At 39.2% G+C, this 13,269-nt stretch overlaps 1 protein-coding gene across 1 annotated transcript; it reads left to right on the forward strand.

The window, feature by feature from the left end:
• Positions 1 to 7,784: 7,784 nt before the first annotated feature.
• Positions 7,785 to 8,717, forward strand: LOC132742461 (alpha-(1,3)-fucosyltransferase fut-1-like). The gene has a single exon (XM_060730892.1). The coding sequence runs from the start codon at positions 7,785 to 7,787 to the stop codon at positions 8,715 to 8,717; it is 933 nt and encodes a 310-aa protein (XP_060586875.1).
• Positions 8,718 to 13,269: the final 4,552 nt, after the last annotated feature.

Here is a 13,269-nt window from a genome sequence, read left to right on the forward strand (position 1 = left end):
GGCACCCCATCATGTAATTAGACAAAATCCTTCAGGCAAGGTCATCTTGAGTGCTAGGTGACCTATGATAAGTAGGTCAAGGTCAGGCGGGTAGCATTTATCTTTTATTGACCTTTTACAAAACAGCCACAATTTTTGACGTCGAGAGCGCCCTTGGTGGCCAAAATTCAGAGCCTTTGACTGACACAAAGATCCACTATTGAACACTGGACGCCACTATCGCAACAAAAGCCCTGAAAGAACACCAGTGCACCTGTAATAGGGCCACCCATCAACATGACGCTAACCCTAACCCTAACCCTAACCCCCTAACCCTAACCCTAACCCTAAACCCTACCCTTTTAACCCTAACCCTAACCCTAACCCTAACCCTAAAACCCTTCAATGACCTTTTACAAAAGAGCCACAATTTTGACGGTCCTAACCCTAACCCTAACCCTAACCCTAACCCTAACCCTAACCCCCTAACCCTAACCCTAACCCTAACCCTAACCCTAACCCTAACCCTAACCCCCTAAATTAGGAACAAAAGCCTCTATGGGGCGTAACCCTAACCCCCAAATTTTGACCCCCCCTGTGACCTTGAGGTCAAGGCTAGGCGTTTTTTTTTTTTTACCTTTCGTTCTATCCCGAGGATTGGGGTAAGATAAAAAAAAAAATGGAGGTCAAGGTCAAGTCCTTGACCCAGTTATGGGGCGTGAAACATGGTGTTTGATAGGAAAAAAACTAGGACCATATCGCGTGGGTTAACGCCCATTTCGGAGGGGTAAGTCAAGGTCAAGGTTGCATCAGATTCAACCTTGACCACCCTACTTTCTATTAGAAACCCTACCCTTAACCCTTCCATTTAAACTAGGTCAACGTTCGCCAAGCAGTGAACCCTAGGTAGTAGGGTAACTCCACAACAGGACTTGTTTCGTTTTCAGTTAACCCCAACTATGTAAAATTTGACCCTGCTCCATCTTCGTACTCAGGTCACCCAGGTCATGGGTCGACACAGGATCATGAACGGCATATCGAGGGCAACTCGAGGACAAACTTCTGACAGTTATCTCCCTCCATCACCAGAGTTATTGCCCTTCAAAGATGGATTGTCAGAGGGTGGCCTTGGGTTAGGGTTGAGCCAACTTTTGTATTAAATTGTAAGATTTTCGAGGCCCCTGCCTGGCACCAGCTACCCCCTGGGTTAGGGGTAGATTGTCATACAGGGGCCATTCATGTCACCGAGTGGCTCTGTGGGTTAGGGTTTGGAGCCACTGTCAGCATTTTTCATTATTTCTTCAATATCTCTGGAACTAGGTCATCAAGGTCAAAGGTCAAAACAGTTTCGGAGAGCACTCGGGTCACTGAGTTCGACCAAGGTGTCTCCGGGGTAGATTAGGCCAAGGTGCCAAAAAGGTCAAATAACTAGGTCACTACCCAAGGTGGCCCCTTGGCTCGACCTATGGGTGTTGAATTGTGTTGCCTGTGCCATTTTTCTGACACCGGAACGAAAGACCTTGTTTGACCCCTCTTTCCAGGTCAAGGCTAAACCCTCATTGCTGGACGTGGGCTCTTGTGAGATTGTACTTTGATATTTGTGTAACCCGTTCTGCTCTACCATGGCTCTGTTGATGTCGATCTTCAGGGGTAGTTTTAGAGCCTCCGTTAAACACTCCTAACCCTTTCATCCACTACCCTTATTTTTGACCCCTCTTTCCAGGTCAAGGTTGTGCTTGGCTAACCCCTTCTTGCTGGACAGGGGCTCTTGTGAGCTTGTACTTTGATTTTTGTGTAACATCTTCTGCTGTACCATGGCTCTGTTGATGTCTATCTTCAGGGGTAGTTTTAGAGCCTCCGTTCAACACTCCTAACCCTCGGCTCCCCTACCCTTGTTTTTCGCACAGTGGCTCTGAGTGACCTTTGACCTCTGGTCAGAGCCACTGTGGGACGATCTACCCCTTTTCTTCTACGGTGGCTCTGACCTTGACCTTGAGGGGTTGGGGTAGGATAGGGGTAGCATGAGGGCCACTGCAACATGTTCCCTTGTTAGAGCCTTCGTTCAGCAAAGTTTTGTACTACAGGGGCTACGAAAGAGCCACTGTTGGACAACATAAACAAATATCTTACTGTGGCCCATGGGGGCCACTGTTTAACAAAATTATTTTGCCGGGCAAGAGCTCTCATTTTATTGCACTTAGGAAAATTTCAAAAGCCACACAACTGCAAAACGGGCCACTGTATAACAGAGCCAATGTACAACAAACGTTCTCATACCGGGGGCTCTGAGAGCCTTTCTAAGCATTTTGCTCTAAAGACATAGGGGCTCTTTTGTAGCCCCTGTAGTACAAAACTTTTACTACTACAGTGCTGTACAGTGTCACGAAACGAGTGCCTAAGTGTAGAAAAACGAGAGCCCTTGTCTTGCAGAAAATACTTTACTATAGAGGCTCTCTACAGCCCCCATTTGACAGACCAATCATGCTGCGAGTGGCTCTGAGAAATACTTAGACTAACTTGAATCAAAATTGTGGCCATGCAGATGTCTGTCTTTCCATGACCTTTTGGGCTCGTCTATACCACTCGAAGGTCACCAGCTCTCACGCACCTGTAGTCGGGGACCTCTAATAACCGTCAAGATAAGACCTCTCGGATGGACCCCCAATTAACGGAATAACGAGGGGTCAATCAGGTCGTTTCGTCATGCCTAAATGTGACATTTCCGGACTTTATGACGAAACTAGGTCAAGGTCGGGGCCCAAAATACGAGGGAATGTACATGGCCCGGCGCCGGATCGAACTGTGCTGGTTTCGACTGGATCTGCCATCATGACCTTTTCACCCGAAAACCTTAAATCTCAAAAACGCGTTATTCGTGGGCCCGGGCGTTGGCGTGGCTCTAGCCCTAACCCTAACCATACCCCAACCCCTCAAGGTCAAGGTCAGAGCCACCGTACAAGACAAGGGGTAGAACGTCCCACAGGGGCTCTGACCAGAGGTCAAAGGTCATGGGGTAGGGGTAGAAATGTGCTATATATTGGCTCTGTGTTAAGTAGGGGCCTTGACAGAAACAAATTTGGGGTAGAAGTGCGGTAGTTCAGAGCCACTGTACAAATGTGTATGTGTGTCTGTGTTTTTGTGTCTATCTGTATGTGTGTGTTTGTGTCTTTGTCTGTGTCGAATTGTGTGTTTGTGTCTGTGTATGTTTGTCTGTGTATGAGTGTCTGTGAGTGTGCCTGTATGTATGTCCGTGTGTATGTCTGTGTGTCTATGTATGTATTAGTGTGTGTGTGTGTGTGTATGTGTGTCTGTGTGTGTGTCTGTGTGTTTGTGTTTTTGTATGTATGTATGCACCCCATACTGCTGGACGGTGGCCCTGTATTTACAGTGGCTCTTTGCTACCCCTCAGGGGTAGAAATCAGCTCCACTGTACAGCAATTTAACCTACGCCATCGTGCTGGACGTAGGCCCTGGATTTTTCGCACTTTGCGTTCAATTAAACGTAAGAGTCATGGGGTAGGGGTAGAAATGTGCTATATACTGGCTCTGTGTTATGTAGGGGCCTTGACAGAAACAGTTTTGGGGTAGAAGTGCGGTAGTTTCAGAGCCACTGTACAAATGTGTATATGTGTTTATGTGTCTGTGTTTGTGTGTCTATCTGTATATGTGTGTTTGTGTCTGAATTTGTGTTTGTCTGTGTCTGTGTGTGTGTTTGTGTCTGTGTATGTTTGTCTGTGTATGTGTCTGTGTGTGTCTGTGTATGTTTGTCTGTGTCTGTAAATCTGTGTCTGTGTGTGTGTCTGTGTGTGTGTTTTTGTATGTATGTATGTACCCCATACTGCTGGACGGTGGCCCTGGATTTACAGTGGCTCTTTGCTACCCCTCAGGGGTAGAAATCAGCTCCACTGTACAGCAATTTAACCTACCCCATGGTGCTGGACAAAGGCCCTGGCTTTTTCGCACTTTGCGTTCAATTAAACGTAAGAGTCATGGGGTAGGGGTAGAAATGTGCTATATACTGGCTCTGTGTTAAGTAGGGGCCTTGACAGAAACAGATTTGGGGTAGAAGTGCGGTAGTTTCAGAGCCACTGTACAAATGTGTATGTGTGTTTGTGTGTCTGTGTCTGTGTGTGTGTTTGTGTCTGTGTGTATGTGTGTTTGTGTGTCTATCTGTATGTGTGTTTGTGTCTGTGCGTGTGTGTTTGTCTGTGTCGGTGTTTGTGTCTGGGTATGTTTGTCTGTGTATGAGTGTCTGTGAGTGTGCCTTTATGTATGTCTGTGTGTATGTCTGTGTGTCTGTGTATGTATTTGTGTGTGTGTCTGTGTGTCTGTCTATGTGTGTTTGTGTTTTTGTATGTATGTATATACCCCATACTGCTGGACGGTGGCCCTGGATTTACAGTGGCTCTTTGCTACCCCTCAGGGGTAGAAGTTAGCTCCACTGTACAGCAATTTAACCTACCCCATATTGCTGGACTGTGGCCCTGACAGTGGCTCTTTGCTACCCCTCAGGGGTAGAAGTCAGCTCCACTGTACAGCAATATGACCTACCCCATACTGCTGGACGGTGGCCCTGGATTAACAGTGGCTCTATGCTACCCCTCAGGGGTAGAAGTCAGCTCCACTGTACAGCAATTTAACCTACCCCATATTGCTGTACGGTGGCCCTGGATTTACAGTGGCTCTTTGCTACCCCTCAGGGGTAGAAGTCAGCTCCACTGTACAGCAATTTAACCTACCCCATGGTGCTGGACGTAGGCCCTGGATTTTTCGCACTTTGCGTTCAATTAAACGTAAAAGTCATGGGGTAGGGGTAGAAATGTGCTATATACTGGCTCTGTGTTAAGTAGGGGCCTTGACAGAAACAGTTTTGGGGTAGAAATGCGGTAGTTTCAGAGCCACTGTACAAATGTGTATGTGTGTTTGTGTGTCTATCTGTATGTGTGTGTTTGTGTGTGTGCGTGTGTGTTTGTCTGTGTCTGTGTCGGTGTGTATGCTTGTGTCTGTGTGTGTATGTGTATGTTTGTCTGTGTTTGTATGTCTGTATGTGTCTGTCTCTCTGTGTGTCTGTGTGTTTGTCTGTATGTCTGTCTGTATGTATGTATGTATGTTTGTCTGTGTATCTCTGTATATATCTGTGTGTGTTTGTGTGTGTCTGTGTGTTTGTGTTTTTGTATGTATGCATGTACCCCATACTGCTGGACGGTGGCCCTGGATTTACAGTGGCTCTTTGCTACCCCTCAGGGGTAGAAATCAGCTCCACTGTACAGCAATTTAACCTACCCCATCGTGCAGGACGTAGGCCCTGGATTTTTCGCACTTTGTCTTCAAATTACTATAAGTGTTTGTTTGTGTATCTGTCTGTCCGTGTGTCTGTGTGTTTGTATGTCTGTAGGTGTCTGTCTGTGTGTCTATGTGTTTGTCTGTATGTATGTATGTCTGTATGTATGTATGTATATATGTAACATATCTCTCTATGATATTTTCATATCATTTTCTCCAGTGTGTATTACTATATTCTCTCTTTCTCCAGTTTGTATGACTATGTGTGTATGTATGTATTATGTGTGTACGTATGTATTATATGTGTATGTATGTGTGTTTGTATTTATGTATGTATGTATATATGTAACATATCTCTCTTTGATATTTTCATATCATTTTCTCCAGTGTGTATTACTATATTCTCTCTTTTACCAGTTTGTAATATTATATCCTTTTTCTCTTCAGTTTGTATTATTATGTGTGTATGTATGTGTCCATCTGTGTATGTTTGTCTGTGTCTGTGTATGTGTGTCTGTCTGTATATGTCTGTGTGTCTGTGTGTGTGTCTGTATGTATGTCCATGTGTCTGTGTATGTATTTGTGTGTGTGTTTGTGTGTCTGTCTGTCTGTGTGTGTTTGTGTTTTTGTATGTATTTATATACCCCATACTGCTGGACGGTGGCCCTGGATTTACAGTGGCTCTTAGCTACCCCTCAGGGGTAGAAATCAGCTCCACTGTACAGCAATTTTACCTACCCCATACTGCTGGACGGTGGCCCTGGATTTTTCGCACTTTGTCTTCAAATTAACACTAATGTTTGTGTCTGTGTGTGTGTTTGTCTGTGTCGGTGTCGGTGTGTATGTTGTGTCTGAGTGTCTGTCTGTATGTGTGTGTCTGTGTATTTGTTTGTCTTTGTATGTGTTACTGTCTGTCTGTGTGTCTGTATGTTTTTGTGTCTGTGTGTGTGTTTGTGTGTGAGTATGTGTGTTTTTTGTATGTATGTATGTATGTACCCCATCGTGCTGGGCAGTGGCCTCAATACTTTAAAAACTTTGTACTTTGGCAAGTTGAAAAAAACGTACCCCATCTTGCCGGATAGTGGCCTCAGATTTTTTTACACTTTGTTATAATTTTGGTGGTGGGGTAGGGGTAGAACGTTTTGCTATTCGAAGGCTCTGTGCTTTGTGGGGGCCCTGACCTTGACCTTGTGGGGTAGCGGAGAGCCACTGTATGACAAAAATCGATCCTACCCTTGACCTATATACAGTGGCTCTGAAGTAACACCTATGGGGGGTAACTCATGCCAAGAGCGGATAACTGTTGTCTGATTTGCCACCATGGGGCTCTCCTACCCCTTCAAAATCAGGGGTAGAGAGCCATTAATCAAACCGTTGCCATGACGTCACCATCAAGTCTTAAACCATCAAATGGATGGAGCAGTGACTGGTCGACCAGCACTGCACGTGGGTGAAATTTAAAGATTGCCCCACCCCTCCTTGACCCCCTTTCTAACTACAGATCCATCAAATAGAAATAAACTTGCTGGGTTAGAAAAAAAATGGCTACTTTTTCATTTGAAGTCTGACACCCATCATGTAATTAGACAAAATGTTCGTCAAGGTCATCTGAGGTGACCTATGATAAGTAGGTCAAGGTCAGGGGTAGCATTTCACTTTAATGACGTTTCACCAGAGAGCCACAATTTTGACGGTCGAGAGCCCCATGGTGGCAAAATTCAGAGCCTTTGCCTGACTAAAAGATCCACTATTGAACACTGGAGCCCCTATCGAACAAAGCCCCTATAGCACACCAGAGCACCTGTAATAGGGCCACCATACAACATGAAACTAACCCTAACCCTAACCCTAACCCTACAGAAGTATTGATTTTAACTAAAATATGCCAAAAACACGCACAAAAATTCCTTACTCCTAAAGAAGTGTAGGTAAAAAGATATGATTGAAACACGCACAAACTTATACTGTCAAGCAACATCAAAATACAAATTGTAAAATAATATCATTATCAATGGCTGTACATTTCTTAATAACATAACGCCACAAAGCGCATATATTGCTTCGGGCTCCTGATGTCCACTTTGTGCCAGAGCTCTAAATATTCCAACAATTATTGAAGCATACTTTGGCCATTAGTCTGTTTTAAAACGGGATGATAATAAATAACAGAAATCCCACACAGTGCCTCAAGCCTGAGAGGTACAATAACTTATTTTATTTTTTATTTCCCAGGTCATTGTCATCATACCTCCTCATGATTAACATCTGTCACACTACTCAGTTAATTGATGCAGAAACGTCTTAAGCTAATTATTTGCATATTCTTACAGAAATAAGCTATATTTCCCATCTATTCTAATAAAGTATCAATATTATATTCTTGTGCCGTTCTGAACTGTATTCATATGTTGGAATATTTCATTATGATTACCAGCAGAGAATGTACGAGTAATTATGTAATAAGCAGAGCGATACTTTTATTTTTTATTTGTCTCGGTTTGTCTTATATGACTACGTTCATGATGGAACCAGAAATTTTACGATTTCAAACTGAACGGCAACATGTGATTGAAAGAGTAAAGGAATTATTAGAAAGGAACCCCGAGGACAGTGAATTGCACGAAACTCTGGACGATCTCTTCCGACAAGCAAAGGAGCTTTCAAATACAAAGCAGCAATCTGTAGAACGCGATGAAGATAACATAAATGATACACGTACTTTAAAGAATTTCAGAACTTCGAATATAGGGAAGGACAGTCAGACAAATCGCATCATAGTGAATGATCAAATAAAAATTATTGCTTATTTTCCGCGTCAGATTAGGCTGTCAAAAGAGATAGACGCGGTAGACATGAGCGTGTGTTCCGTCACTAATTGTAATGTACATCGGATGACGGCAGAAATTAATGGCACTATATTAGATGCCGATGCAGTCCTCATCCAAGGTAACAGAATGCCTAAACATCTTCCAACTCATAGAGACTCTAATCAAGTCTTCGTGTTTTTGAATAACGAGCCTCCTTTGTATATACAAATGACGGATCTTTCCAATAAAATGTTCGTGAACTATTTTAACTGGACCATGACATATAGAACAGATTCTGATATACCATTTCTTTATGGCGCAATTGTGTCGGATGATGAGCAAAGTTATACCGATTATCTACATAACGTCGGACGAAAAAGGAGCAATGAGCTACATATAAATAAAGACTTAGACAAGCATTACTCGGCTATATATAAACAAAAGGATGGAGGTGTTTTTTGGATTGTAAGTCACTGCTCAACAAAGTCTAAAAGAGAAAAGTATGTTGATAAGATGAGAGAACATATTAAAGTAGATCAGTTTGGAGGTTGTAATGAAAATAAGATCGCACGTAAAACTTATTATTCTACTGAAAATTGGACACGTTACAAGTTTTACCTTGCTTTTGAAAATACGTATTTGTATTGATTATTTAACAGAAAAAGTTTACAACTGGTTTGAACTGGACATCATACTTGTGGTTCGAGGTGGGTGTGATTATACCAAGTTTTCTGCCCAATGGTACTTATGTAAACGCAGACAATTTTAAAAATGCAGCCGCATTATCAAAATATCTGAATGAGTTAGGTGCGAATAAGACTGAGTATATCAACTTCTTGAAACGTAAAGATACCTATCGCGTATATAAAGAACAGAAAATGGTACAGTCATCATTTTGTAACTTGTGTGAAAAACTGAATAATGTTAACGACAACATAAAGTCCGTGGAAAATATATACAGCTGGTGGCAGCAGGATGCGTGTTGGAATATTAAAAATCCTTTATAGTTATAAATTGACATTTATTTTACATTTTCATTCTCATTTCACGTTTCATTATCAATGAAAATATTCATTGTTGAAAAGATGTCCTTTTGATTATACGTGCTAACAATCTGTTTGTTATTACGTTTATTAGTAAACTATTAGTACCTGTGTTCTCTTTCAAACAGTTTTAATGTGACAAATTTGGCTTTTTTTATACCAAAGTGCCAATCCAGGTTGTACCCTCGCACGTTCTATTTGCCATTTTAATTTCCAACACGTTTTTACAAATATTTTGGGATTCATTCTTACAACTCACGTTAATAAGTAAATAGATATAAAGGTTAACATTTTTAAAGTGTATTAGATATTTATATGAAGGAAACTCAAATGTTCAAAATATCTCTTTGTAAGGACGAGCATTATATCAGTAGTAAACCTGATGCTTATAGACGACTTTAATAACAATTTATGGTTCATCTGCTCCTGCTTCTTTCGAGATTTGTATTGTAATACCTTCTGATGCATTCTCTACTCTTCTTCCGGAACCATGGAGTGTGTTATCATCCGTTGAACGTAAATCTAACCATAATGCATAATTGTTTGTTAGATATTTTTCTAATGTTGTACTAGTGAAACATAAATCTTTTACAATCATACTTGTTTCTTTATTTCGTTTTGAATTTAAAGCAAAGAATTTATTTATCTCATCCCACTGTTGATAAGATTTCATTCCTTGACTGTATAGTTGATTCGGGACTCCTTCTATTGTCATTTCTACTTTTGTTATATTCGGATTGTAATAAGTTTCAGTTGATGTTCTTTCCGGGTCTTCGATTAACATTAGAATACCTTTCATACTTCTAGCAGGAACATTTAGATTAATATTCCAAAGCGTATCAGATTTATTTTTAGTTATTTTTCTGTGTCTGAGTATTCTGTCATATAAAATAACCATTTTACCATCTACCTGTTGTCTTATTTGTCTTGCAAGTTCTGGGTCAGACACCATATCGAATTCCAAACATATGTTTTTGATTGTATAACTCGAAGTAGCATCTGTTGATTTAATAACTTTTTCATAATCATTAAAAGTAAGTTCATATTCGAGTCTATCACCGAGACCAGCTTGGTAGAATGGCATATGAGTTTCTAATAGTTCAAAATCAAGTGGGATGCAGAACCTGTTTTTGTATGCTTTTGCTACAGCCTCATCTTCTTTGTCTGATGAAGCATCTGCAGCACCAATCCTATGTTTTAACATATTATTTTTACCGATACCTTGATAGGCCATATTTAAACGTTCAGGGGGAGACTTCCATAAATCGGTATAACAATGGTAAATATCGCTATCATCAATGGACATAACTTCATTTCCACTTATTCTAATTGTTGTTTTCTTAATTATTGATCTTCCTATGTTTTGATATACTGTTGCATTTACATCTTTAGAGTTTAGTTCAATTTCAAATGCTAATCTGACTGATCCGGGAACAATAACATCATTACTACTTAGATTAGGAAATCTCACCTGTAATTGTTGATTTTGATCAATAGTTGAAGGATTATTAGTTATAACAACACTTTGACGAATTCCTCTTATACCACGCGGTTCTCTTAATTTTCTGTAAGGGTTTAATTTTTCTCCAAAAGCCGACATTTTTAAAGGGAAATTTTTAAGGATATTTTTTAAGTAATAAAAATGGATGAAGGCGAATTTGAATTTGATAATTCTGCGTTTGATAAAGATGACTATGATGAGGATAATGAATTAATTGTAGATGAGGATGATGAATTTAATAGAACTATACAAAACCAAAGTGCTCATATTGAAGATATCGGTGATGATGTTGATACAAGAACACAATTAATAGTACAACAGAAAGAATATGTAGTAAAAGAATATTACAAGTTGATTAAAGAAAAGTATGGGTTAGACCCAGTATTTATTGATTATTCAAACTTTGAACTTGGTCCTGATAATAAAAAACTATTTTTAAAGGTTGGTGATAAAGATATTCAAATTACTTCCAAAAAAGGTGGTAGTTTTATAAACTTGGGTTCTTTGGCGAGTAGAATTGGTAGTGGTGGAGCAAATGCAATTAGAGACTTATTAAGCTTACCTTCTTATAAATCTAAAACTAAATCATTAACAGCCCAAGCGGCTGAAAGTTTGCAAAAGGGGAAAGATGATCTACCTGATGTCGATAATATAGAAATGATTGATTTACCTGATGCAGCTGAAACTGCAGTGAAAGTAATAGAAACATCATTTACTGACGAACAAGAAACACAAACAGATATGACAAAGAGAGAAATGGATGGTGTCCTCAAAGCGATGACTACTGTAAAAGAAGAGATTGCAAATGAATTAGTTAAGCTAGCTGAAACAAATAAAGACATAGAAAAAGAAAACCGTAAATTAGAACAAGCCAAATCAGATAATGATGAATTTCAAATAGAAAGGATAAGTAGTCGAATAAGAGATTTGGAGTTTGAAAAAAGTGCAAGACTGGAAGTGATTGATGTTAATAGAGATAAATTACGTAGTCAGGTAAATAGAATAAAGGAAACAATAAATAAAGTATTAAAAGAAGACACTACATTAGCCGAGAGAATAAAAACTTTATTTAGAGAACAAGGAATTACAATTGTTAGTGTTTTAACTGCTTTTGGAATGATTATTGGTGTTATTGTTGAGACTTTTATTCCTACTACCGGTGGTGGAACTGCAACACCTAAGCCTCCTCCAAAAGATGGAAGTGGTGTAAAAGACTGGATAAAAAAACAATTATCAAATCTTGGTAAACTGTTAGCTACTCTAGCTGGTAAAGCTGCAGAAGCATTGCCTGGTATTATCGGTTCTATTGTTTCTTGGTTGCTTTCTTCCGCGGGTAAAGTTGTATCCTGGTTTGGTGAACATTTATGGGCTGTAGTTGTTCTTGTTGCCGGAATGTTGTATGCAGCTGCTAATAATTATATTCATAAAAAGTAAAAAAAAAACTATATAATTTCCAAAACACAACTAATTGGAAATCCATTGTTGTTTATTTTCTGACCGTTCTCATCACAAACGCTTATACTTAATTCCGAAATATCGCCATGTGCTAATTGTTTGTATTCGGGATTACTAAAATGCGTATGAACGATATCACCAAACGCTTTATTTTCAACGGGAACAACACAAAGAATATTACTAGGAGCACCATCAAAGAAATTGTAAGAACTATTTATCTGCTCAAGATGAACATATAGTTGTTTATAAGGTGCAAAATCTATTGTTCTTTCACCGTAGTGCGTTTCATTAGCAGTAAATCTTTTCTTATTTTTAAACCCTAATATTTGTTTTAAACCTTTACTTATATTCAAATTATCTGAAGTAATTAAAGAGGCAATACCATTTGTTTCATTTACAGTTAATGTAATATTATAATTGTCAAATATATCTACTATTTGTTGAAAACTGTAATAACCATTTGTAATCTTGTTAGGACTATCAAAATCCTTTTGTATATATTCATCAATTAAATTATACCAACCTATAGTATAAGTAAAACTCTTCAATCCAATTCTCTTATTACCGCATTTGTTATCTATATATTGTAGCAAATTTATAGTGTTTTCAATGTTTGAAATTGTTTGATACATTTTTTAATAAATAAAAATGACAGTACATAATTTCAAATACAATGAAGAAGTAGTTTATAATACAGGAGGAATATATCTTAAAAAACCTATAAATATAATAAAACAATCCGTTATTATTTCATCAGATAAGAAAAGTTTTAATGCGGATTTCCCAAATATATTTGAAAATTACCTATTACCAAAAATATCATCAAATGAAATAGTTAATAGATGGAATGCAGACTGGTTATCGTTTTGGCAAAATCAATTAAACTTCGCTATATGGTGTGCTACTACAGGTTGTGGTATAGATGTTAACAACCATTTAAAAGCAGGAGGGTTGATCGGTTCACTATTCTTATTTCACGTTTACTACCAAGCAAGAAGAATATTATTTGAATTATCTATTGCCCTACCACAAGATAAAAGTTGGAATGCATTTAACAACAGTTATGACCGTGGTGCTTACGAAAGAATATGTAAAGAGTTTAATGTAGACCCTCATTCAGATTGGAGACAAAAATTGTATAAAAGTGGAAATGGTTTAGGATTAGTTCACACAACTAGTCACTCTGCATGGAAACGAACTG

This window comes from Ruditapes philippinarum, unplaced genomic scaffold (genome assembly GCF_026571515.1).
Source record: "Ruditapes philippinarum isolate M1 unplaced genomic scaffold, ASM2657151v2 ctg9587_1_1_1_1, whole genome shotgun sequence".
NCBI lineage: Eukaryota > Metazoa > Mollusca > Bivalvia > Venerida > Veneridae > Ruditapes > Ruditapes philippinarum.

Excerpts from the sequence above, each read along its gene's own strand:
- LOC132742461 (XM_060730892.1), top strand. The coding sequence starts at position 7,785 with ATGGAACCAGAAATTTTACGATTTCAAACTGAACGGCAACATGTGATT.